Raw genomic sequence first — 26,931 nt, forward strand, 5'->3', positions numbered from 1 at the left:
GCAGGTAATTACATAAACACACACACAGCGCCACACAGTGGCAGAAAGATCAAACATGGCTGAAATGGCTCCAACATTGGCTGTTTCTCAATTGCGAGGATCCGTCCTCCGTTTGGCCACTTCATTGACGTCCTCAGTGGCGGCTCCTCCAAAACGGAGCGGAGTGTCCTCTCCCCGCCGTCTTTGAGCTCAAATGGAACGGACTCCGGAGCGGCTGCGTCAGGTCACGTGTCAATCTATGCTCATTAAAACAACTGTTTTATGAACAACAGAGGCCAGGAAACAGTTTATGTGGAACAAAACTTTTTTAAAGTGAGTTCAAACTAATAAAGTTTTGCGAGAAATGAAAAAAGAAACTATGCTGCAGTGCATCATGGGTAATTTCAGCTCCCGAGGCAGCGGAGGATCCACTGCTGTATCCTCCGTAAATGAGCCAAACGGAGGAGTCGAGCTGCGAGGGGGCGAGTGGTCCAGGTGAAATGGAACCACTTGGCGGCGCCTTGATGACGCGAATGACGTCCGAAGTGGTCGAGATGCCGAGGATCCTGGCAATTGGGAAACAGCCAAAGTGTTAGGAAAAACTGCTTAGCAAGTCCCCCTGTGTATGGCAACACGACAGGGACAAACCTTCTTCCTGGTCAGGAGTACAGGCTTTTAAAATGAACCAAACATATGGACGAATAAATGTAGGAGAGTAGAAGTATATTTATCTTTCAAATGTAGTGGAGTAAAAAGTAAAAATTCAATGTAACCTTTGAAATGTGCATCATATAAATAGCAGAATTAGGCGGCCACTGTAATTATTCCTGAAAAAACCTTTCTCTTTTTTGCAGAAGCTGTGATATATAGTTACATGTCAAATCTATGTGTGTAGATCTTTTTAAAAAGGCTCATGGTCTGTCCGCAATTCGGGCGTTCTGCTCTCCCAAAATTTCATCCGATGGGCGGGGGAGCGACTGAATTTTGCGGTGCATGGAAAGCAATAGTCTTCAAGTTCCGATTCTGCATTAGCGTTTTCGTTCACTCTGCTTGCTTCATCTTCTGCTAAGAGAGGAATACTCTCTTAGACCCTTAGCATCTCTTACCTGTCTGAAGAAGACGCTGTGAAGTAAAGTGCCAAGCCAAAATAAAGGTTCGGACAAGGGTTAAAAATTAACGCAGTCAGTTGAAATTTTCATTGCATTGACGACCAATCTGTGAATCCACACTGTAAACACTTCAACACAAGGGAAATCGAACTTTTACGTTTTTACTTTACCCATTACCCGAACCCATTTGTTTCTTGCTTTCCAACTCCTGGCCCTAACCATCACCTGTTACATATTGTCCACGTCAAACACATGTGCCGGGACCGTCCCACAGCAGCGTAGACACTTTGTTCTTTGAATGTTGTTTGGCAGCAATGCACCGCGAGGCCGAAGGTTTGCATTTTGCTGATTGTCACACCCCTCCTCTGATGTGAGCGGTCGTTCGAAAGTCTCAAGACAAAAAAAAAGCTGTTAGATAACACAGGAATCAGCCAACAAGAGAGGAACAGATGAAGGAGGGTGAAGGAAGGAGGGGTCAGCCTTAGAAATAAACCGGCTCTGCCCCTGCTCCAGCTCGTGTTGGGAAGCGGCCAGAAGATGAACTATGAGGAAAGAGTTGCGTTTTTGGGAAACTGGGGACCGTTTCAGAGGCGGCTTTTCTTTGTGCTGTGCGCGAGCGCCTTCCCCTCCGGGTTCGCCGTTTTGTCGGTCATCTTTCTGCTGGCCACGCCGGATCATTACTGCTCCATCCCGCCCAACACCAACCTCAGCCTGGAGTGGGTTCAAGCCATCGTCAACCCAAGCCAGGTGAGTGGACAATACACACTAGCAATATCCTCCAGCAGCTGAACCAACAACAATAACAGCTTTGATAATTCAAGTTTGGTTATGCTTTACCAATGTATAGGTGAGAAAAAGAAGCTTAAACCTGTCTCTTTCTTATCTTATTGCAATGAATGGTTCTTTACCCTCAGGCATTCAAAGCGCTTTACATCAAGGAACCACTCACCCATTCACACACTCTAGCTTTAGTCGACTTATATTTACAATATTCATTATAATCATATTTAAAGGGGGGGGGGTATTATGCAAAATTGACTTTTTCAAGCTTTACATCATGTTATTCTGTCATTCCCTCATTAAAAACATGCCTGAAGTGTTGCCTTGGCACATTCACGTATTTCTGAGCAATCTGTAAAAACTCTGATGGCGGCCATTTTAGGGATAGGTTTGCCTGAGTCCTCCTAGGAACGCCCCCACCTCCTGGAGACGCCTCCGAGCTTTCGTCACCAGCCGAGTAACCAACCACTGCTCCTCAGCAGAACCCCCTCCCCACTGATGCCACAGACAGCGTGTGGAGGGGGCGTGTCAGAAAGGGTCAGAGGTTCTTAAAGAGACAGAGGCCTATTTCAAGACATTCACTACAGCCATTTTGAGAGAGACATTTAATACAAGGCAGTTATTCTAATTTACTGCATTTACAGACCAACAGAAGGTTCGTCATCATTGTAGTGTGATATAGACTGGTGCTATGGGACTGAAAAAAGCATAATACCCCCTCTTTAAGTAAAAAAAAGTCTGGTCACCCTACATTAGCATTGCTATCGTAGCTAGCTCTGCTATGTTTTTCTAGTTTTACGACGGCCTAAAGAGGGCAATGGTCAGAGGCTATTCCACAAATAAGCAAAGCCTGATTATTTGATGGTGCTGTCCAGCTGGTGAAAATAAGGAACTTCAGACACATTTTATTATAGCCATCTGCTATAGTTAAGTTTTTTCATTTCTGGATTTCTACATGGATTTCTCCGCTTCAGTCTGATTTGGGCCTGTAGTTGTCTCAGCTCATCCTAAAGCGCCGCCTCTCGTCACTTTTTAACTCTCCTGTGTGACTGACTAACCGAGGCTCTGACCACACGTGTCTGCAGCAGGAGCAGAGCAGCTGCAGCCGCTACGCTCTGGACCTGGCCCTGAACGCTTCCCTGCACGGCCTCAGACCAGGCCGGGACAACGCCTCCGGGTCAGAGGTCGCCCTGGAAAAGCTGCCTCTGGAGGAGTGTCGAGACGGGCTGAGCTTCAGTCAGCAGTACTTCACCTCCACAGTGGTGACGGAGGTAAGTCCCAGAGCGACGAAACATCCCTTTAAAGCATAAACCCACGACACTTCACAACCAACCAGGAGCAGTCCCACTTTTTCAATACAGTTAGAGTTACACAGAGACAGGGGCGGACCGGGGCTGAAAACCGGCCCTGGACTCGGGTCAGCCTGGCCCAAATTAGCGTAAATGTGACACTTCCACAAATACATATGTTAACCTCTTACCCTCCGCCTTAACTGAGAGCATTTTCTCCAGTTCGGCTTTACCCAAATCAAAAGGCTTCTTGACTGGAGAGCAACACTGTAACGCCTCATTTGAAAGCTAAATACTAGAAAAGTGATGGTAACTTTTTGTCACGTTGTCGCTGCGTTTTGTCATGTTTTTGTTGCTTTTTCATGACTTTTTTGTGGCTTTTCGGCGTGTTTTTGTCACTTTTTTGTCACTTTTTTGTCACTTTTTTGTTGCTTTTTCTTTGTGTTTTCGTCTCTTGTTTTTCGGGTGTTTTTTTTCATGTTATTGTTTTTTCATCGCTTTTTTCATTGCTTTGTCGTCACGTTTTCGTCACATTTTGTTGTGTTTTCGTCACTTTTTTGTTGTGTTTTCGTCTCTTGTTTTTCGGGGTTATTTTTCATGTTGTTTTTTCATCACTTTTTTCATTGCTTTGTCGTCACGTTTTCGTCACTTTTTCATTGTGTTTTCGTGTCTTGTTTTTCTTTTTTTTTTTTCATGTTATTGTTGTTTTTTCATCGCTTTTTTCATTGCTTTGTCGTCACGTTTTCGTCACATTTTGTTGTGTTTTTGTCACCTTTTTGTCACTTTTTCTTTGTGTTTTCGTCTCTTGTTTTTCTGTTTTTTTTCATGTTTTTGTTGCTTTTTCATGACTTTTTTTGTGGCTTTTTGGCGTGTTTTCGTCACTTTTTTGTCACTTTTTTGTCACCTTTTTGTCACTTTTTCGTTGTGTTTTCGTCTCTTGTTTTTCGGGGGGTTTTTTCATGTTATTGTTGTTTTTTCATCACTTTTTTCATTGCTTTGTCGTCACGTTTTCATCACATTTTGTTGTGTCTTTGTCACTTTTTGTCACTTTTTCTTTGTGTTTTCGTCTCTTGTTTTTCTGGGTTTTTTTCATGGTATTGTTGTTTTTTCATCACTTTTTTCAGTGCTTTGTCGTCACGTTTTCGTCACATTTTGTTGTGTTTTTGTCACTTTTTTGTCACTTTTTTGTCACTTTTTCGTTGTTTTTCGTCTCTTGTTTTTCGGGGGTTTTTTTTTCATGTTATTGTTGTTTTTTCATCACTTTTTTCATCGCTTTGTCGTCACGTTTTCGTCACATTTTGTTGTGTTTTCGTCACTTTTTCTGTCACTTTTTCGTTGTGTTTTCGTCTCTTGTTTTTCAGGGTTTTTTTTCATGTTATTGTTTTTTCATCACTTCTTTCATTGCTTTGTTGTCACGTTTTCATCACATTTTGCTGTGTTTTTGTCACTTTTTTGTCACTTTTTTGTTGCTTTTCCAGCGCATTTTTGTTTTTGGATCTTTTTCTTTTCAGCTTTTAGATTTGGGTAAAGCTCGGTTATGCCCGGGGGTAACAGTAAGGTATAAAGTGAGAGGCCAGACCGGTGGCCCGAGAGCCAGTGGCCCTTCTGTGCTCTTCCAGAATGGACATGTGGCCAGTCCGCCCCTGCACGGAGAGAAATGATCCCTGGTTGTACATCACATCACCATTACACATGTGTCCAGCTCTCACAGCGTTCAGTCTGGAGCTGAAGATTTCAAGTCCAGTCCACAGCCTGCGTTGCCAAACCGTCTGCTAAGCGTCTCTTCTGTTCCAGTTCTCTCTGGTGTGTGATGACCAGTGGAAGCAGCCTCTGTCGTCGGTTGTCTGTTTCTTGGGCGGACTGTGCGGGTGCTTTGTGTGTGGCCAGCTCTCTGACCGGTAATGAACTACAGTCATAATTCAAGGCTCACCAGAGTTTCTTTTTGAACTGTGACTTTGTGCCAGTGTTAATTTTAACAACATATTTTATTGTATTTTTAGTCTTAGTCTTTTGACTAAAATGTAATTTGATTTTAGTTGAGATTTAGTCAAAAAAAAACATTTCAATTTTAGTCTAGTTTTAGTCGACCAAAATTGCATGTCAATTTAGTCGACTAAATTTAAGACTAATTTAGTCGACTGTGCATTTATAATATTCATTATAATCATATTTAGTCGTGGTTCTCGACTTCATGGAGCTGCTCCACATGAATAAAGCACAAACCTGTTCATTTGGCAGAGAATTTAAATGATCTGAGGCTCTTTCCCCAAGTGTTAATTTTGTCGACTAAAATATTTAGTCTTAATTTTAGTCAAAGTGATGTTTTTGACGACTAAAATTGGACTAAAACTAAATTAAAAGTTGTTCATGAGACTAAAACTATGACTAAAATGTCCAGATATTTTAGTCGACTAAAATAAGACTAAATAAAAATGAAAAGGAGAGACTAAAATCATCCAAACTTCTATTGACCGTCTGAAAGAGCCTCAGATCATGTAAATTCTCTGTTAAAGGATCAGCTCTGAGCTTTGTTCATGTGGAGCAGCTCCATGAAGCAGAAGAACAAGATTAAATATGATTAGAATGAATATTATCAATGCAAAGTCGACTAAATTCGTCTTAAATTTAGTCGACTAAATTGACTTACAATTTTTTGTCGACTAAAACTAGACTAAAATCGAATTACATTTCCGTCAAAAGACTAAGACTAAAACTAAATTAAAATATGTTGTCAAAACTAACACTCTTTCAGACTGACAACAGAAGTTTGGATGATTTTAGTCTCTCCTTTTTTCATTTTTATTTAGTCTTATTTTAGTCGACTAAAATATCAGGACATTTTAGTCACAGTTTTAGTCTCATGAGGAACGTTTAATTTAGTTTTAGTCCAATTTTAGTCGTCAAAAACATCCCTTTGACTAAAATTAAGACTAAATATTTTAGTCGACAAAATGAACACTGCTTTGTGTGCAGGTTCGGACGGAAGCCCGTGCTGTTTGGGTCACTGACGCTGCTGGGCGTGTTCAGCAGCGGCATGGCCTTCGCTCCAACATGGCCCGTTTTCGCCGTCTTCTTTTTCATGGTCGGCGTGGGACAGGTCACCGCGTACATCGTCGCCTTTGTCCTTGGTAAAACCTTTTTCAATTACTGTTTGTGATCAAGATTTGCATGAAACAATTGGGATTTTATTCAGAGTGTAATGAAAGTTTGACCACGTATTGTGATCAATTCATAGGTGGGCATTGCAATGTTGGTTAGTCAAACCATAAGAAAGTCAGAGCAAATCAAACTTAAGGCAATGTAGACAAGCAGAACACAAACATACAGGAAATGGCAACTGTAGACGTCTATAGCCACTCTGAAATGTGATGGCAATGACCCACAGCAAGAATGTTTTACAATATATAGAGACAAAAAATGACAAATATTTGAATGGAACAAAATCAAAAAGGATGTGGTTTTATTTCAACCCCAGGCCAGTACCATGGGGTTGGACACTGTGGATGTAATGACACATTGCCACTAGATGTCACTGTAGTCATCGTTCCGTAGCCTTGGCAGAAATCTCTCAGCTTCTTTGGTGTTGCACATAGATATAATATAATAAAGATGAATTGGTCTCATTCAGCCCCATTCTTTGTACAGGTTCCCGAGTTGTGTGAAACTTAATGGCCGCACTACAAAAAGTGAATATCAAGCATTGGCTTAAATGACTTGAATTGAGGAAATGTATCTTGTTTTGAGCGGTTTTCACTCATTTAGACACTTTTCCTGATCGGAGTTTACTTTGCTTGTTTGAGGACATTTCAGACCAGTTCTAGGGTAAATCTCGCTTGAAATAAGAAAGTAAAATTGCCAATGAGATAAGACCAATTTTCTTTCCCCATTGGCAAAGAAAATGACCTGAAATAAGGACGAAATGTATCGAAACGAGTCAGAAACATCTCAGAACAAGGGAAATAATCTAGGACAAATGCCCAAGAACTTCTTAACTAGTCAAAACAGCTAAAATTTGGATTATTGTGCTCAAATTAAGATGTTTATACTGATCTAGTTAAGTACTTTTTGCAGTGCGCTGTATCTCCTCCTACAAAGCCTGTTCCTTAAAGGGACTATACTGAGTTTAAAAAGGTTAAAATTAAGTATTTTCCTCCCCCTACATGTTTCAGCCCAGACCTGTTCACCACAACTGCCTCTAAAATCCTGCACTGTCACTCAAAACGTTGTTGCTTCGGGTGTGAAGTGCCGTCATGCACAAGCTTAATATAGAAGCTGCAGGTACATGTATGACCTGAGGTGGCAGTAGTGAGTATAAAATGACCAACTTGCATCTAGTCTCTTTAAAAGGGCAATCAATGCACTGAAAATGCTTCCAATTTCTGGGCTGATAAACAAAAACCAGTGTGGTTAAAAATATTTCATCTACCCCTGCGTTGTCACGTGGGTCATAGCGATTTTTAGAAAAAGAAAAACTGTTTGGAGCCAGGCTTTTAAGCCTTCCCAGGGAGGTCTTACATCCCATTAGAATCAATGCTCCCAAGTGTCTCTTGGAGTCATCCCTGGCCACCAGGGGGTAGTATTACAGCAATGTCAGCTCCCTGCCATGAGGACCATAGAGAAGCACGTTCCTCGCCCATTGGTGTTGCATAAAGCCCCGCTTTGCCCATACACATGAGTGAGTGAAAATACTGCTATTTTATCACTCATCTTTCAAACTTCTGCCTCGCCCACCGACTTACTTCCTCTTCCTTTACCGTTTCACATTTACGTTACGTTGACAGTATTCTTTTTGTTCATGTACAGTATGTGTGGTGTACATCAGCGGTTTACTTGAGTCCAAAGTCTCTAGCAGGGGTGGACTGGGACTGAAAAACAGCCCTGGACTCTGACCAGCCTGGCCCAAATTAGCGTATTTGTGACACTTCCACAAATACATATTTTAACCTTTTACCCCCCGCCTTAACATTAACGAGTGCATTTTCCCCAGTTCGGCTTTTTATTATTATTTTTTTGACTGGTATCATCAGCAAAAAGAACTGGAAAGGTGGTCGTATCAACAGAAGCAAAATCATTAATATAAATAATAAATAATAACGGTCCCAAAATGGAACCTTGTGGCACACCATGCTCCACGGAATTCCTTTTAGATTCATGTTTTTTTATACTGGGCTTTACCCAAATCTAAAAGCTTCTCGACTGGAGATCAACAATGTAACGCCTCATTTGAAAGCTAAGACCTACAAAAGTGATGGAAACTTTTTGTCACGTCGCCACATTTTTGTCATATTTTTGTTGTTTTTTTAAATTATTTTTTCAATCATTTTTTGGTTTATTTTTCTCACGTTTTTGTTGACTTTTCATCCCCTTTTTCTCGCTATTTTGATGCTTTTGAGGCGGGACCGGTGGCCCTAGAGCCAGTGGCCCTTCTGTGCTCTTCCAGACTGGACATATGGCCAGTCCGCCCCTGGTCTCTAGGACAAATGAGACAAAGGAATTCCCTCATTATTTATTGCTCTGTGTTTATGAGCTGATCTTAGGCTTTTGACGGGACTGTGTGTGCACTGATGCGTCTGCTGAACGTGGCTCTCGTCTTAACAGGGTCTGAGTTGTTGACCGGCGGGACGCGGGTGCTCTTCTCCTGTCTCGGTCTACCTTTCTGCTACGTCTTCGGCTCAATGTGTTTCCCATACGCCGCTTATCTGCTGCCGCACTGGAGACATCTGACCCTGACCATTGCAGTCTCCAGTGTGGCCTGCCTGCCGCTGTGGTGGTAAGTTTGGAATGTTTGTGTGATGATTTATTAACCTCTCGACCCCCGCCTTACCCCAGTGCATCTTCTCCCATTCAGTTTCACCCAAATCTAAAAGTTTCTCGATTGGAGCTTGCAACTTATAGACCAGATTAACGCCTCATTTGAAAGCTAAGACCTACAAAACTCATCAAGGAGGATGTTTTTCCTCGCGTTGTTGCCGTTGTCTACTGGTAGTGATGGGCGAGTGAAGCCTTGTAACGCTTTAAGACTTTCCTGCAAAAAAGTGTCGTGTGCTTTAAAGTCTCTGAGCTGTTTCATTCTGTTTGAACACTGACCTCTTGTGGACAAACTTTATTATTGTGACTTCTCATAAACGAGACTGAAGCACCAACACAATCATGTGGAAGAGAAGTTTCAAACAGACGGGTGGCAGTTTTACTATTACAGCCTGATGTCGGTGTTTGATCAAATCAATCACAGACTGATAAATCAGAGTCATTTTCTTTGTAACGTGGGTCTGTGCTTCACGGAGCTCCAGTGGGCGGGGCCTCAGTCACCTGTGGCTCTGCTGCTCAAAGGCAGGAAATAAATGCTCGATCTTTTTACTTCATTCCGTCAGAGCTTTTGGCACTATTTGCTGTAGATGGCGCTCTTTACGTTGTCCTACGCCTTACAAAAGCAGGCGTGGAGTGATCAGCTCCACGCCTGCTTTTGTGTCTGTTCAAAAGCAGGACTTTGTAAAGAATAAGAAAACTTATGCCGTAAATTCTCTAATACTGGCCTGTATTCCATTAGCGGCCGGGTCTCTAACAGAGGCCGGGTTCGCGGCTGGCGGAGGCAAATTAAAGCCGGTCTCTAAAACAGGCCGGGGCTTTTATTAGAAACTATAGCGGTAGAAATATTCCCCACGTTAGGAATTTGTCTCATACTTGGGTAAATGAAAACTCACGTTCAGGAAGTAAACAAACGGGAACCCGGGCCGATGGGGACGCTGCGGAGGAGCTGATCCGAGCGTAAATTTGACACAGATTTAGCCACTTTTCAAACCTCCTGTGACTATATTTGGAAACAGGGCAAATAAAAAATGTTGTGTGATCCTCCAGGGTTTTAATAAAGTCACCATCGTGTCTTCAAAGCACGTCCAGCTGCTCCGTGTGCAGGTCAGTCCCACGCCTCAAAATAACTCCTCCGATCAGCGCGAGCGTCTCGTCTTCTCTCGGGTCAGTCTCATGATCGATCACAAACACAAACGCTCCGTCTAAACTCGCCTTTACACAAGATAACAACAAATAATCCGGTCCGCGGTAAAAACGAAACAGAAACCTGCAGTGACATTGATGTCAATGCTCCGCTAACAGCAACGAAACACTTCCTGTTGTCCCGACAAAATAAAAGGCGTCAATGTTCCAGCCGCTGGGAGAGGGTTTGCAATGTTAATAAATGAACCTAATATTTTAGGTGCAAATGGACACAAATCTTGTTTTTCTTCGTTTTCCTGGTCGTCCGTTTTGCTCAAATAGAAATAAAGGCCTGTCTCTAATTGTGGCCTGGTTCCAATAAAGGCCTGGTCCTAGATGCCCTTGAGTAAATAAAGGCCCGGGCCTATATTAGAGCATTTACGGTATCATATAAAATGTATTCTGGTTGGTTCACAGCCACTTTCTCTACATGAACGCGGTTAAATGGGAAGTGGGTGAGCTGCTCTGAGCCGATGACCCGCTTTGAGACACAACGCACAGAATGAAGCAGTCACGTGACCAGATGTTACTGAAAGTGTTTCGAGAGCGATGCCGAGTTTTTTGTCCATCACTATGTACTGGTGTTGCCCTGTAAGCCCACAGTTGGGGCGCGCGGGTCTGTGGATTGTGACAAACTTATGGACTTCTGTATTCTAAACTTGAAACTAAGAAAAAGAGAAACCTATAATCGGAAAAAATAAAACTTATTTAAAGTACGGAACCTGCCTCTGTCAATATTACACCAGCGGCTTACACTCGTTCAGGTCGGGGTTAAGAACTTACCAGGGGCGGACTGGGACTGAAAAACAGCCCTGGACTCTGACTAGCCTGGCCCAAATTAGAGTAATTGTGCACTTCCACAAATACATTATTTTAACTTTTTACCACCCGCCTTAACATGAACGAGTGCATTTTCCCCAGTTCGTCTTTTTATTATTATTTTTTTGACTGGTATCATCAGCAAAAAGAGCGGGAAAGGCGGTCGTAGAAACAGAAGCAAAATCATTAATATAAATAATAAATAATGATGGTCCCAAAATTGAACCTTGTGGCACACCATGCTCCACAGAATTCCTTTTAGATTCATGTTTTTTTATACTGGGCTTTACCCAAATCTAAAAGCTTCTCGATTGGAGAGCAACAATGTAACGCCTCATTTGAAAGCTAAGACCTACAAAAGTGATGGAAACTTTTCGTCGCGCCGCCACATTTTTGTTGTTTTTTAAATTATTTTTTCCATCATTTTTTGTTGTGTTTTGCTCACGTTTTGCAGGGGGTTTTTTCTCCGTGTTTTTCTCATGTTGTTGTTGACTTTTCATCCTCTTTTTCTCGCTATTTTGATGCTTTTCTTTTTAGCTTTTAGATTTGGGTAAAGCTCGGTTGAGGCGGGACCGGTGGCCCTCGAGCCAGTGGCCCTTCTGTGCTCTTCCAGAATGGACATATGGCCAGTCCGCCCCTGGAACTTCCGACTGAAAGCCTACAAAAACACCAACACTAGAGCCATCCCGATTTTCAGGCTTTGTAATCTGGTCACCCACATGTTCATCTAGCAGGAACCACAAAATCTTTGGAAGAAACATTTCAAACATGCCAATGAGCCAGTTGTTTGCCGATGTGGAGGAGACCTTTTTCCTCTGTTAGAACTAGATGAGATGAGAGTGAAGCTTAACAATGGATGTTTTGTGGCCTAGGGTGGTCCCGGAGTCCCCCCGGTGGTTGCTCTCACAGGGTTACACGCTGGAGGCTGAGAGGATCCTCCGGTCGGCCGCCTCAGAGAACCACGTGCAGGCTCCTGCCAACATCTTCTGCTCCGAGAAGGTCCTCCAGGGATTTTCATCAGTTACTGTGACTTTGGCAGTCAGATGAACACTTTTGGGTCCATTGATTTGCTTTTGTGATTTTGTGTGTGATAAATTGTTTCCGAAAAGTGGCTTCCTCCGTGAGCTTGTGTCCGAATGTCCACCTTATGCCCTATAGTACAGCGTGGTCACACCCTTTTGGCGAGTGCAAACGTGTTTTCCTGCTGCTCCTGCCGCGGTTTTCTTGCCACTGCTAGTGTCTTGTATGACTTTTATTTTGTCTTCTTTGGACCCCACTCACAGAGAGTAGCGAAAAACGAGGATTAAAGATTAAAGACTTTTCTTCCCGCTATCTAGAAGGACAACAAAAGTTGGAGGATATCTTGGCATGGTCTCAGCAAATCTTGGGGCAGATCTTGGGAGCAGAACAATGGATGGACTGAGACAGGAACAGCCTGCTCCAGGTGTCTGAACTAATGTTGAAGACCAGGGCAAAAGCATATTAATGTGGAAATTAAAAAAACTGGATGATTATTTCTCCTGGGATAACAGATGAAGCCGCTGGAGCCGTTATTCTTTCCTATGCCCAAGGCCGTGGGAACCCAGGGTGCTGAGGGCGCTGCAACTCACTGCAGGCAATATTAACCCCTTAACTCCCACCTGAACCAAGCACATTTTCTCCAGCTTTACCCCAGTCCAAAAGCTCCTGGAAAAAAGGTGTGAAAACAGCGACAAAACTGAGACGAAAACAAAGATGGAAATGTGAAAAAAGTGAGAAAACATTGACGAAAAAGTGACAAAAAACTTACAAAAAATGACATAAATGGACAAAAATTGGACATGAAAAAGTGAGAAAAATGTGGCGATAAATTGAGAAAAAATGGACAAAAAAGTGACAAATTTTTTTACAAAAATTTGACAAAAAAAGTGAGAAAAATTTGACGAAAAAGTGACGAAAAATTTACAAAAAATGACAATAATGGACAAAAATTTGACAAAAAAAAGTGAGAAAAATTTGACGATAAATTGAGAAAAAATGGACGAAAAAGTGACAAAAAAGTAAGAAAAATGTGACGAAAAAGTGACAAAAAATTTACAAAAAATGATAATAATGGACAAAAATTGGACAAAAAAGTGATACGAATTTGACAAAAAAAATTCGAATAATTGAACGAAAAAGTGACAAAAAGTCACGAAAATTTGACAAAAATGAGACGACTGCCCAACAAAAAAAGTGATGAAAAAGATCAATTTAGTTTTGTAGGTCTTAGCTTTCAAATGAGGTGTTACACTGGCCTACAGGATTTGGGTAAAGCTGAACTGGAGAAAATGCTCTCGGTTCAGGCGGGAGTTAAGAGGTTAATAAATGGGATTTGTGCACAAAAAAAGTATTTTGGGGGTACATTTTGTCCCTCAGCGCCCCCTAACTAAAACATCTTCCCACGGCTCTGCAGACGCCGTGACTAGACAAGACATAAACATTACTCCAGGTCTCTGTGGAGAGCCTCCGACTGCAGAACATGACATAGGGTGGACATTCGGACGCAGCGTGAGTTTGCTGTCATTTCACAAACGAGGCATTTGAGAAACAAATGCAAAGCCTGGTCTTGAACATGTGGCCACCCCAAGCGCCACCACACTCAAAACCCATTGTTACGTGTAATTAATTACGCCTCGTGTCTTCTGCAGCTGGAGAAGACCTTCGGAGACGTGGACAAGAGGGGCTCGCCGACCTTCTGGGACCTGCTGAAGACCAGGAACATCCGGCGCATCTCGGTCATGCTCTGGCTCAGCTGGTGAGGTTCCAGGTTCTCAGCCGTGACTCCGAGACTTCCCCCACCCCAGCCCGTCTTTCTAAAACAGAATGTCGCCCACAGATCTGCGACTCTGGCATGATCAAATGTGATGCCATGATTTTAGATTTACGTACTGTAGCTTTAACTGTATGATAGCGTGTTGTTTGTTGTGGAAATAATCTCTCGTCCACCGCAGGTTTTCGATTCACGTGTGCTACTTCGGCCTGTCGTTCAACATGTCGGGTCTGGTTGGAAGTCCGTTCATGAACTACTTCCTGGTGTCCGCCATCGAGCTCCCCGCCTACCTGTGCAGCTGGCTGGCCGCGGGGCGCTGTCCTCGCAGAGTGGCCTTTATGCTGTTCGGTTCCGGCGGCGCTGTAGCTCTACTGCTCATTCTCCTCACCACAGACGGTTAGTCCAGTCTCACCCTCGCTGTGGAAGGGTGGATGTGCTCCACACTGGCACCCAACACACAACCCCATATGGTGTACCCAATTTGGGTCAAACAGTTGCCTTTGTTTATTGCAATAAATGGGCAGAGATCAGAAAAGAACTTCTTGTTTCAGGCAAGACATTCATTTAAATATGATTTTGGAGGTAGAGGACACTGTAGCACCCGAAGGAAACCTAGCTGGTTACCTGGCCGGCCTTCCTTCCTTCCATTCATTTACAAATATTGACCTACCGTAAATGCTCTAATATAGGCCGGGGCCTTTATTTACTCAAGGGCATCTAGGACCAGGCCTTTATTGGAACCAGGCCACAATTAGAGACAGGCCTTTATTTCTATTTGAGCAAAATGGACGACCAGGAAAATGAAGAAAAACGAGATTTGTGTCCATTTGCACCTAAAATATTAGGTTCATTTATTAATGAACATTTCAAACCCTCTCCCAGCGGCTGGAACATTGACGCCTTTTATTTTGTTGAGACAACAGGAAGTGTTTCGTTGCTGTTAGCGGAGCTTTGACATCAATGTCACTGCAGGTTTCTGTTTCGTTTTTACCGCGGACCGGATTATTTGTTGTTATCTTGTGTAAAAGGCGAGTTTAGACGGAGTGTTTGTGTTTGTGATCGATCATGAGACTGACCCGAGAGAAGACGAGACGCTCGCGCTGATGGGAGGAGTTATTTTGAGGCGTGGGACTGACCTGCACACGGAGCAGCTGGACGTGCTTTGAAGACGCGATGGTGACTTTATTAAAACCCTGGAGGGTCACACGACATTTGTTTCCCTGTTTCCACAAATAGTCACAGGAGGTTTGAAAAGTGGCTAAATCTGTGTCAAAGTTACGCTCGGATCAGCTCCTCTGCAGCGTCCCCCCTCGGCCCGGGTTCCCGTTTGTTACTTCCTGCATGTGAGTTTTCATTTACACCAGTATGAGACAAATTCCTAACATGGGGAATATTTCCGGTAGAAGTTTCCGGCCTGTTTTAGAGACCGGCTTTAATTTGCCTCTGCCAGCCGCGAACCCGGCCTCTGTTAGAGACCCGGCCGCTAATGGAATACAGGCCAGTGTTAGAGAATTTACGGTATTTTAATTCCACTTGTCCTGAAGCCTCCTGAGCTCATGCTACAATCCAAATACGGTATGGAAAAGATCAGAGATTTTGTATATACTGCCATTCAGTGAAAGGGGGCGGGGGCACAGAATGCTGCTCCCGTGATCTATGGCCTCTGCCTGATCATTTTCCATCTCATCACAAAGCTTTGCTCAAAAGACGCCCATTGAGTCAGATTAGATTCCTCTTTAGAAATGTTAAATGCGTAGATTGGCTGTATTTGTGTGGCTTTACAACGTTTAAATGAGACTTGCATTCTCTCTGTGAATGTGGGCCGTAAACCCCTGCTCTCCCCGCAGCTCACCCGGTGGCGACGCTGTGCCTGGTGCTGCTGGGTAAATTCGGCGTCCTGGTTGGGATCAGCTGCATGTACGTCCACACCGGGGAGCTGTACCCCACCATCATCCGCAACACGGCCCTGTCGTCCTGCGCCATGTTCAGCCGCGTGGGCTCGTCCCTGTCCCCCTACCTCCACGGACTCGGTCAGTCACCGGGGATCACGCTGATGTTACTGTGGTCAGACAGAAGGACGGAGCTCAGACCTGTTCCTTTGGTGCATTGTCTAACATCTAAACCAGGGAGGTCCGATCCTTTTGTCTCCAAGGTCCAAAATGAAAATGTGCCTTTTAGTTTAAACAACAATTGCAGCAGTAAAGTGCAAAATATAAACAAGAACCATCACAAACTGCTTCTATTAGTGAGAGACATGAAGCTGGTCTTTGGACATTATCGGCCTGTTAATGTTAGGATGCAACACACACGATCAGCAGAATAAATAAGATCTGTAGCAAAGTGAACATTTTGATACATATATTTAAAAGCGTCTGGTTTACTTGCAAAATATATGGTGGACGCACTGCTAAGAGCGTCGAGAGATACCGCAGTGCATCCCCAGATTTAAAGCTTCTGATGCACGTCCAGCGCCTCCAACACGGCCAACGCTAGATTTGGGATTGTTGAATTTTTGGAGAAGTTCGCAAGCGTCGACCAATCAGAAGCTTTCCCCAACAGAGACGTAGGAGCGGAGCCATCGCAGATGCAAATGGAGGATTAGCTCCATCGTGTTGTGACCTTTTACAAAGACACACATCAGTGCTTTTTTGACCTAAACACCAGGAAACTGATTTCAGTGGTTGGATCTGCGCTGGGAATGTGTTTGGGCCATCAGAGAAAGCTAATGCTAAGAGCTGAAGCTCCGATCGATCATGTGAAAACGAGAAGTATGCATGATTAAGGTCAATAAAATCACTAAATACTAGCTGTCTCCCACTCATTCCCAATGGTAAATATGGATGCAGTACACTTTTGGCCACCAGCGTCAAATTGGGGGCACTGTTTCACTCTTTTCGCAAAATTAAGGAAACACTGTTGTGTTGTCTTGATATTTTTTTCCCATTTTTCCAACTTTTATTGCAACGGTTGTTGACATAAAAAAAAATGACTTATAAAAGAATTTATGCTGAACTGACACTTTCAAAATGATCCAATATCACATTGTCTTTACCTCTGAATGAGGTAAAGTCACTGCAGGTACTGTAGATACAGGTGGTGCTGTTTACATTTTGCACTATATTGCTACATTAATTGTAGATAATTATTGTAAATAATTTACTACTAAACTTGGCGACCCACAGGCACTTTTTCATTTTGGCCTCAGAGATAAAAAGTTTGAGCACCCCTGCTCTACATAAAGAAGCGTTTAACAATGATCACACACTGAGCCGGGCCTTTTGATATTGCAGTTTATTGCTCACATTTCATCTACAATGGGTCGTAGTCAGTTAGCATCCAGAGCAGGCTAACCAGCAATCACATCAATCCTTTGAAAACAAGTATTATGCACCCATAAAGCCGTTAACTCCAAAAAAGCAGCCTTTAAGATGATCACACACTGAGCCGGGCTTGACACATTTGTGGTTTATTGCAGACTTTTAATGAACAATGAGCTGTAGGCGATTGTAACACGCTAACCGGGTAACCTGGAATAACCATTGTGCATGGGCTGGATGATAGGCTTAAACACTGGGGACATCCTGGTGTAGACCTTGGGAGTATAGTTAAAGATCTATAGGACATGGCAAAAACTAAACATTTTGTATATCAATAGTCCAGCAAAATGTTTATCTTGATGAAAACAAATGATTTTAGTTGATGAAAAGTATGATAAACTAATGTTTCTGGTCTGTGCCTGCTGTGTCCCGGGGCAGCGGTGGTGGAGCCTTCACTGCCCTGGCTCCTGGTGGCCTCCCTGTCTTTGCTGAGTGTGCTGCTCAACTCCTTCCTCCCAGAGACCTTTCAGGAGCCAATGCCTGACACCATCGAGCAGATGGCCCAGCCGCAGAGGTGAGAGCAGCGCTGGGCACAAGAGTGGGCCACAGGAGTTTAGCTAGAGGGCCACACCAACGAGAGCTTGGACTTGATTCTGCTAAACTTTCTCCCATTACTAAATGCACTAACTTATATCATCGTCCCCCCGATCAAGGGGCCAATGTGATGTAAGTTGTGTTTCACTCACACAGATCTTTTAGAAACTAGAAGGTCTTTGCTTTCAAATGAGGCATCACACTGGCATATACAGTGGGTTGCAGAAGTATTGGCCCCCCTTTAACTTTTCGACATTTTGCCATACTATGGACCATGAACATAAATTTAATTGAATTTTTATGTGAAAGACACACACTAAGTGACACACAATCTTGAAGTTTTTTTTTTTAAACTGAAAAGTGTGCAAAAGTACCGCCCCCACTTTCCTTTTAGTGCAACCAGTTGCCTTCAGAAGTTGCCTGATGATTTCTGAATGATCACATGTTGACCCAATGACTAAATAAGTGTAAGTTTAAGTTTAATGGTTTTGTATAGCCCAATATCACAACAGGAGTCGCCTCACAGCTGCACCGAACATTAAGGCAATAAAACAGAGCAATAAATATGACAATATAAAGTTCAGGTGAATCCAGGCAAATATAATGTCCAATAAATAGACTCTCAAGCACGGCAAGAAAAAACTCAAAAACCCGGCAGGAGAAAAGAGAAACCTTGGGGAGAACAACAGAAGGAGAGATCCACTCCCATGGACGGACAGACTATTGAGACCCAGGGCCGAAGGATCCCTCAGCAGACGGGCCAAGATCGCAGACCGTCCAGTCCTCAGATTCCAGAATGCAGGTTCCTCCGTTCAGCCGGGTTCCTCCGTTCGATCTAGACAGGCACTCCCGAGGGGGGGGACAGGAGACACCATGTGAATACTGATGAACAGACTACAGATACATTAAATATTGTATGATAATAAGACAAAGTCTGCAGTAAGAAGACTAGAGTCTACCTGTGTGTAACGTAATGTCAGTTCAAATACAGCTGCTCTGTGATGGTCTCAGAGGTCTGTTAGAGACGATTGTGGAGCAGAAGCATCATGAAGTCCAAGAACACACCAGACAGGTCCGGGATAAAGTTATTGACAAGTATAAAGCTGGGTTAGGTTATGAAAAGATTCACAAAGCTTTGAACATCTCTCAAAGTTCAGTTAAATCCACCATCCAGGAATGGAAAGAGTCTGGCATCACTGCAAACCTGCCAAGACCCGGCCGTCCTCCTAAACTTACTGACCGAACAAGGACAGCACTGACCACAGCTGCTACCAAGAAGCCTATGATGACCCTGGATGAACTGCAGAGAGCAACAGCTTAGGGTGGGGAAACTGTCCACAGTAGTTGTTCTGTGGACAGGTTCCAGGAAAGGGGGGCGGTACTTTTGCACGTCCCACTTTCTAAACGCTTTGAACAGTAAATGTAAGCTGCGCCAAAAAGCGACAACGCCACCTAGTATTTTAAGAGGCTAGGAACTCTAAAACCAATTAAAACAAGGCAAGCAGTGTAATCAACCAAATACGGAGTTAAAAAGGTTTTTAAAAAATAATTTATTACAGAAACTAAAAACAACAGTGAATAATGATGCCAGAAAAATAAAAACGTTAAAAATCTAAAAGTTCATTAAAAAATAAAATAAAAGAAGGACCCAAGCGGTAGTGAGGGGTGGGGGCGGCCAGCAGAGTTTGGTTCCGTTCTCTCGTTCCTCGGCGTCCCTGTAAGTAAACAGGGCGACGGCAGTGATTTGTCCTTTTAGGGCAGACGGCTCTAGAGCCAACACAATCAATCCGGCCAGAGTACTAGAGAGATACTTACACGCGGGGGCAGAGTTACTCTGCCCGCCTGCCGTGATCAGCGTCGTACTCTGGCTTCACTGGATGGTGGTGCGTGACTGGTCCTCCCGCTGGCGGAGCCGCTGTGGAGGACAAAACTCAGGGGCAGTCACTTGGCCCACACAGCTAACCACTTCAGGCAGCAGCTAACTCCAAAATACGCCAGAGCACTAGGGAGCGTTACTTACGCGCAGGGGCAGAGAAACTCTGCCCGCCTGCCGTGTTGCACGTCGTACTCTGGCTTCACTGCTCTCGTTACCCGCTCCTCCCTTTCAAATGGCCCAGTGTCCAATAAAAGCTCATTGTCCGCCACCAGCCGCCACGCTCATTGGATAAAAACTAGGTTAAAACAGCCTGCCACAGGTGTGAGGGTCCAGGTGATTAAAAACAGGAAATAAAAAGCACAGCAACGCACCACGATAAAAACACTTCAAAATAAAAGCACACACAAACAATAAAATCAAATGTGCAAAATGCTGCGTGCAAATTTATCATCCTGTGACATTAACAAAGGGGCAGATTGTGCACAAGATTGTTCTTCTCTCTGCTCCTTTTCATTCAAACTGCACTGACTCAGCAGAGAGAAGTTATAACATGCATTCTGAATGATACAGGACTGGAGAGAGTTACAAATGTGCATCTGTGATCGGAGCGTTAGCAAAATGTCTAATGTCAACTTCTCTTCTTCTAGTATGATCTTCAAATACTGCTCTACATCCAGACAAAACACCAACAGCAAGGCCTTCACTGTCAGCTCTGACACGTCTGCAGTCATCCTCTGCACCACTCAGCTCTGACACGTCTCCAGTCATCCGGTTGTCGAAAAGCTCTCTGCTCTCCCATGCTCTTTCCGTAATTTCGATTGGGCCTCATTCATGAACATCATCATCTTAAATCGGTGACGTGACAAACACATTCTGTCTGGTTAGTCGCTGAATCCCAGAGAGAAATTCCAACTTCTGGCGAGTGGACTCTCCTTTAGGAAGTTTCCAGCCAAAAAATCTAGTTTTGTGAATGCCAAAGACCTTCCTAAGAAGAACAAATGTGTGCGTAAGATCGTGTGGTGAATGAGGCCCATTGTTACTAAGGGGACTTCTGCTCAAAGGAAGGCTCTCGATGAAGAGTCATTGTCTTTCCACTTCCTGTTTAAGCCTATATGGACAAGAAAATGATGCAAAGAACAGCAAGTTTAATCAGGATGTTGACTAAGAGGACACTCAACATGGTGGGACATGAAAGGAGCGGGTAAAGCAGTATTTACATTTACATCACCAGTGACGACGCACCAAGTCTCCGTTTGTGAATTGTCTGTATCTTCAAGTTGGAGCAAAGAGATGTCCTATTGACACCAGGGTTGCCAGGTCTCAGCAGACAAACCCGGCCGAAAATGTTGTATGGAAGAAAAGAAAGGGACCATAACCGGCAGACATATACGTACACACCTTGGCTGGAAAGGTACAATGTACTTTAAAGTCACTGTGAGCCGGGATGCCCCTTTTACTTTCTTTTATTTCATTGACAATGTGCCCATCTTAAACGAATAAAGATGTGAATCCAATAATCAGTTTGCTTCTCAGTTCATTTGAAGGCGAAAGTGCAACTGCTTTAAGCCTTTTTCCCATAGAGTTACCAATGAAGAAGAAAAACGATCTAAAAACTCATGTGTGAAGTGGTTTGATGACCCTTCTTCTCCAAACACATATTCAATAAAGGATTTTTAACAATAAGTGAGACCTTCTACTGTCTCTGTACTTGTTTCTCTCTCTCTTTCCCGCTGTCTCCCTCAGCCATGTTTTTTGTTTTCCGTCGAGCACCTTGATCGATGTTTTGGATCGATTCCTGGCCTCACTGACGCGCTCACCCTCCTTTGAATTCACGTTCACTCCGTTTCAAATGTCGCTTTTCATCATGTCACAAATGTGCCCGTGAAGTGTGAAGAACAACCATCTTCTATACTGCAACTTCAAAATCCTATCGCTAGCACTAAAGTAAAAGTCAAACATGCGGCGTAATAAAACTACTTCAGTTTGTCCAGTACATGAATAAAGGTGTTATTTTATGTCTACGTGGTTAATCAGTTCCAGTCCCTGAAAGAAAAGGACCTTGCTGACTCGTCTTCCAGCACATGGCGGCATGGCGGCATGGTGGCACAGCGGTTAGTCAATCCCTGTGTACAATTGTCATATTAAAGCAGTACTAAGTAGCCTGTTTACCTTAATAAATCATTTCCGTAGTCGCTCTGGGGATAATACAAGTGTTGATGGGATGATTGGGGGAGTCGGAGTCACCAAGACACACAAATAGAATCACGAAGAAGAAGCTAACAGGCTAACGGGCAAGGCTAACTGCGGGCTAGCACCACTTAAACAGTATTTACAGCCAAGTTTGAGTGAAAAAAAAAGATCTCCATTGTGTGATTGGATGCACAATATCCCTCTGTCCCTTTGTCTTTACTATCAGTGTAGTATTTACTCTCACAAACAATTAACTAGTATTAAAACGCAACATGCTACGACACCTGCAGTGGCGCTTATGTCCTCTAGGGGCATGAAAATCCACATTGTTTAATTTTGTGTAATTATACTTTGTAGTGGAACACTTCACGTAACCATATTTAAATAGGGAAAACGTGGAAGAGCTTGGTAGCTTCTATCTTGACCTGTTTTGGAGCTATAGAGGAGAGAGGGAGAGGCTAAATGCTAACGCCGTCTGCGCTGTGTTTACGTGACTGAAGGCACGGGGGAAGATCAGACAGGTCCTAAAGAACTCGTCAAAGCTAAGGTAAGAACATATCTCAGTATGTAAAAACGGTGGCCTATTCCTTTAACATTATTGAAGATCTGTGGAGAAACTTCACAGACACAGACAGCCTGGAAATCTGGAAAGACTTTTGTAAGGAAATGAAGATTGTTTTCAGATATCCCTTAAAAAAAAAACCTTCAAAAGATTGAAAGTACAAGACGGGACATGTGCAGATGTCGATGCCAAAATGTGAGGAAAAAATTCATTCAAATATATAAATCTATGACGAAATGGTAACTCAAGGCAACAATTCACCACCTTAATGCAAGATTAGATTACAATTGAATACGACGAGCCGCGGTGTAGTGAATGATCAGCAGCGGGATTGTTATTTTGGCCATTACTTTGAGAGTGTGGTTACCGCTGACCTCTGGATCAATAATTCATCTCTCCGGCTGCGCTCATGAATGTTTCACGCCAGGTCACAGCAGGGAGGACTGAGGCGGAACATGGCCCGGGCCCGGATTGGTTGCGCCATCTGTCAGTCTCGTGCATGGTGACCGGAGTCCCGCCCAGCTGTTGTCAGACAGTGCTCTCCTCCAAATGTCTGGACTTCACACAGAAGCAAATGTACAGCAGAATATAGAGCTATTTGAATCTATCCATCTACAGCGGGAACCATAGTTATGTTTACATAGACTTTATAAAAAAACACATTTGCATTTTTTTTTTCTTGTCAGACATGAAACCAGAATTATTATTTGCTAAATGCCAGAAGAATGAGAGATGGAATTTTCTACACAGTTAGATGACCTTTTACAAGACCAACAGTTTACATACATGTCATTAATGTTTGGTAGAATTGCCTTTAAACGGCTTATTTTGGGTCATATTGGATTTCCTTCCTCAAGCTTCTCACAATGGTTGGATGAGTTTTGGTCCATTCGTCCAAACAGAACTGGTGTAACTGAGACACATTTGTAGACCACCTTGGTCTCATCCAAATTTCTTTAGAGGTATAGAGTAATCTTAGTCTATCTATCTTATCTTGTCTGTCTGTCTGTCTGTCTGTCTGTCTGTCTGTCTGTCTGTCTGTCTGTCTGTCTGTCTGTCTGTCTGTCTGTCTGTCTGTCTGTCTGTCTGTCTGTCTGTCTGTCTGTCTTAGATCTTACATTAGGGGTTTATTTGTTAACGTTAAAGGTCCTATATCATGCAAAATCGACTTTTTGGAGCTTTTAGCCATGTTGTTATGCCATGAGTGGTTTGTGGCTTCATTCACGCAGCTCTCAGTAATCCTCCTGAATCCTGCTCTCTGAGGCTCCGCCCTCTCCTGGTGAACGACTGAGTGTTCAGTTGTGTCGTAACAGCGGAAAGGAAGTGCTCGACCTCTGTAATGCAATGTCTTACAGCCTGATTTTAATTTGTAAAACAGCTTTTTCATTATTTCTGTTGTAAGAGAGAAACAAAGAGAAAAAAAAAGTGAAGGAAAAAAAAAAAAAAAAGGATGTGCCCGAGGTGCTTCCAGGTCAGCTGAGGCCAAAACAAACACATCCCCTGAGCGTCTGAACAGATCAGTCATGTTTGCGCTGCAGCTGAAGATGGAGCTCGTTGCCTACTCTGGACACACCTGTTCTTTATTCTTAACTAACGATAATGTCACGGAGAAAAAGGAGCGCGTTTGGCTACGAGGACGGGAGTTTATTCAACCTTTTTCAAGGAGAGGCCACTCGTCATCAGAAGTGTTTTTTTTCTCCGGGATTCAGCGACTATCAGCCAAAATGGGTTTTTTCTGTGACTGTCACTGATGGATGTTTGGGGAACCTTCGCCAGAACCAAAGTGGATTAACTTTTATAACCAACGCAAGTCCCATAATGTAAACAGCGATGAACCAGAGTGGTGAGTCAAGCCAAACGCGGGTTAGCTTGTGTGTTAGCATATTAGCTTGTGTGTTAGCCATTTATGAAGCTGTGTTGCAGATGTCAACTCCGTATAACTGCATCGTGAAGTAACTTCACTTTTGCTGTTTATTTATATTATGATAAAGTTGTATGAGCGGAGAGAGGGGGCGGAGTTAACTGAATCAAAGCGTTGTGTCTTCCGGGTTTGAAAAATAATTCCAGAAAACACTTATATTTATCACAAAAATGAGTGCTCCATAGTGGTAGAGGTACAATATGTCATATAAATGCCTATACTTAACTTTGGAATGGCTAAAATAGCATGATATAGATCCTTTAACCCAAAAATAACATGTTGATTAAACATATCATTTTTTTTATTTCAGCGTTTGAAGTGATATTTTAATCATTATTTGCCAATGTATTTATTTACTCATTTATTGATTCGTTTAATAAAAAAATAAAAAAAATGCAAATAAATAAAAAATAAACGAACACTTCCGTCGGCGCTCTCTTCCGCCTTTACTGTGAAAGTGCGCGTACCGGAAGTGAGTGCGCATCCTCGCTCGCTGGCTTGCCTCAGTGGTGTTTCTGCGGTCGCTGGACGCGGTGGATATCGGGCAGAGAGAAATCTACAAAGGTACGATCTCCGCTTCTAGTCCGCCACTACACCCCTCACAAATTCCGCGTTTCGTGTCGCACCGTCCCCGCGGCTTCGTGTCCGACGTGAACCAGTCATTTCTACGCACATTTCCCCGCTCGGCGTAAAGGATGCTGCCCCTATCCTATTGAGATGCTCCGGCGGTGTCGATGCGTAAAACCCCGGAGTAGCCTATGTGAAAGCGCTCTATTTATGCTTGAGTGTGTGTTTTTTTTTTTTTTCGTATTTTACGCTCGTGTTTTGACGTGTTTAGAGACCCGTCGCTGTGGCTCACCCTGCAGCGTGATAGGCGTTTCACTCCAGCCTCGCGTTGACCGAGAAAATCAAGAAATTGTAATTAAAAAAAAAAAAACCTGACAAACTAGTAGTCATGACCACGGAATAGCACCGTCTCCTCCAGATAATATATAAAAATAAATTGCCCCAAAAGGTGAAATCTCTCCTTTCGCCCATTCAAACACTGTGCATTCCTCGGCTACTACTGCAGCAAAGGTCTGGTATATGGTGTGTGTCCATTAGGCAAAGTGTGGGGGCTATTTTTGGAAAGCTTGCATGAGCCAGTGATTAATACATGAGTATTCCAGGCTGAGCATTTTGGACCTAAATGTGTCCCTCGTATCATCATAATCAGAATATTATGGATTTCCGTCTTGCTCAGGGGGGAAAGCTGTGTTTCATTCATAAAAGAAATAAGGAGATGCTTAATTACAGCTAGGTTTATGTAATAAGTATGGTGCTACTACCACTGCCGGTAGCTTGGTCTGCTATTACAAGGCTACAACTTACACTACAATTACAACTACAGCAGGGATGGACGAATAAATAAATAAAATAGAGAGCTATTGTATTGAGGTATGCTATTTTTCATGTAAATCATTGTTTGTTTTTTTAGTATTGTTAATGCTATGTCATTCCACATACAGCTCAGCACCAAGTTGTGAAGCGACTATTCAAAACCAGCATTTGCGCTGCAATAGTCGAGGCCATTAGCAAAAAAAACAAAAATATATATATAACAATATGCACTGTAGCACAGGTTTGTATGAGGATGCAATTATACGATTCCCCCTGTACGCCCATCTGCCACTTTATACACCTTTACTTTATATACCCCTCCGTTGGCTTCTTTATTGAGTTATGGTTTCCAGATAATCTTGTATACAATGAGAAATGGGCCAATGTCTTGGATGTAACATTATTCATGCCCCCACATTATATTTGCCAATACAAGAAAAAGGTTTATTGTAACTCCATTCGGGACCTCGAGAACTTGCGACTTATATTCTGAGAGAAATGTATGCAAAGAAGTGCAATGGGGCGGCCATTGCTCCGCCGTTGCTGTAGTACCTCCAAATCGGCGCTAGTCCCCCATTGGAAAGCATTGTACTTTAGACACGTTAAAAAACAACTTTAAGGCCTGGTCACATTTTTTTTTAACTATCTAGAGCAGGGATCTCCAACAAGTAGCTCGGGAGCTACCAGTAGCTCGCCAGGCCTTTCTAGGTAGCTCGCCAAAGACTTTCTACATCTCTATACGCTTGATAACTCACATTTTAGATGTATTTTCTGTTTGTTCTGAACCTGCTGAACACAATCTGTAAACAGTTAGTTCAATATTGTAAAGTATAAGGACTAAACTCTTGTCACTTTCTTTTAAGGCGAGACACTGCAGGTGAATAGGGGAAAAAAATGTATATTTACAGATATCAATTTGAAACGTTTGCTGTAGATCACTGGCATAAATGTGAGAAAAATACATTGCAAGTTTTCTGTTATTTCATCTTTTCATATAAGAACAAGGTGTTTTATAATGCCCTAAAAATGCCCCAAATTTCCCATCTTTTCGCCGACGAAATCTGAATGATGGATAGAGCTACATTCAAATTTATGTTTTCATTTTATTGATGAATGAGCTGCCAAGACTTTCTCAGAGGGGATTTTGGATTTCTTGTTTAGTTTTAAAATAAAGCTGTTTTTTAGTGGAAAAATTTGTAAAAATTTAATTCTCGCCTTATTTTTTGGCATTCAAAACTCAATAAATGGGGCTTAGGGATTAGATAATAAAAAATCCCTCTGAAAAAATCTTCCAAATATTGTTCAGTCCAAGGCTGGAAAACTTGAAGTCTTTA

General features: G+C 42.9%; 2 protein-coding genes across 2 annotated transcripts in view; both read left to right on the forward strand.

The window, feature by feature from the left end:
* Positions 1–1,625: 1,625 nt before the first annotated feature.
* On the forward strand, positions 1,626–20,297 carry LOC306981526 (organic cation/carnitine transporter 2-like; the record flags this gene model as incomplete). The annotated part of the gene is made up of 11 exons (XM_079581134.1): positions 1,626–1,835; positions 2,954–3,139; positions 4,952–5,055; positions 6,131–6,285; positions 8,756–8,927; positions 11,839–11,965; positions 13,636–13,742; positions 13,939–14,153; positions 15,605–15,787; positions 17,513–17,648; positions 20,192–20,297. The coding sequence occupies 11 exons, from the start codon at positions 1,626–1,628 to the stop codon at positions 20,295–20,297; spliced, it is 1,701 nt and encodes a 566-aa protein (XP_079437260.1).
* Positions 20,298–24,679: 4,382 nt separating this feature from the next.
* Positions 24,680–26,931, forward strand: part of LOC306981360 (ras-related protein Rab-3A) — a 36,500-nt gene continuing 34,248 nt past the window's right edge. Inside the window, exon 1 of the mRNA XM_079580958.1 lies at positions 24,680–24,781. The gene's annotated coding sequence lies outside the window, so the exon portion shown is untranslated. The remainder of the gene's footprint in view (positions 24,782–26,931) is intronic.

The sequence above is a fragment of the Gobius niger genome, assembly GCF_951799975.1.
Source record: "Gobius niger genome assembly, chromosome: 22".
NCBI lineage: Eukaryota > Metazoa > Chordata > Actinopteri > Gobiiformes > Gobiidae > Gobius > Gobius niger.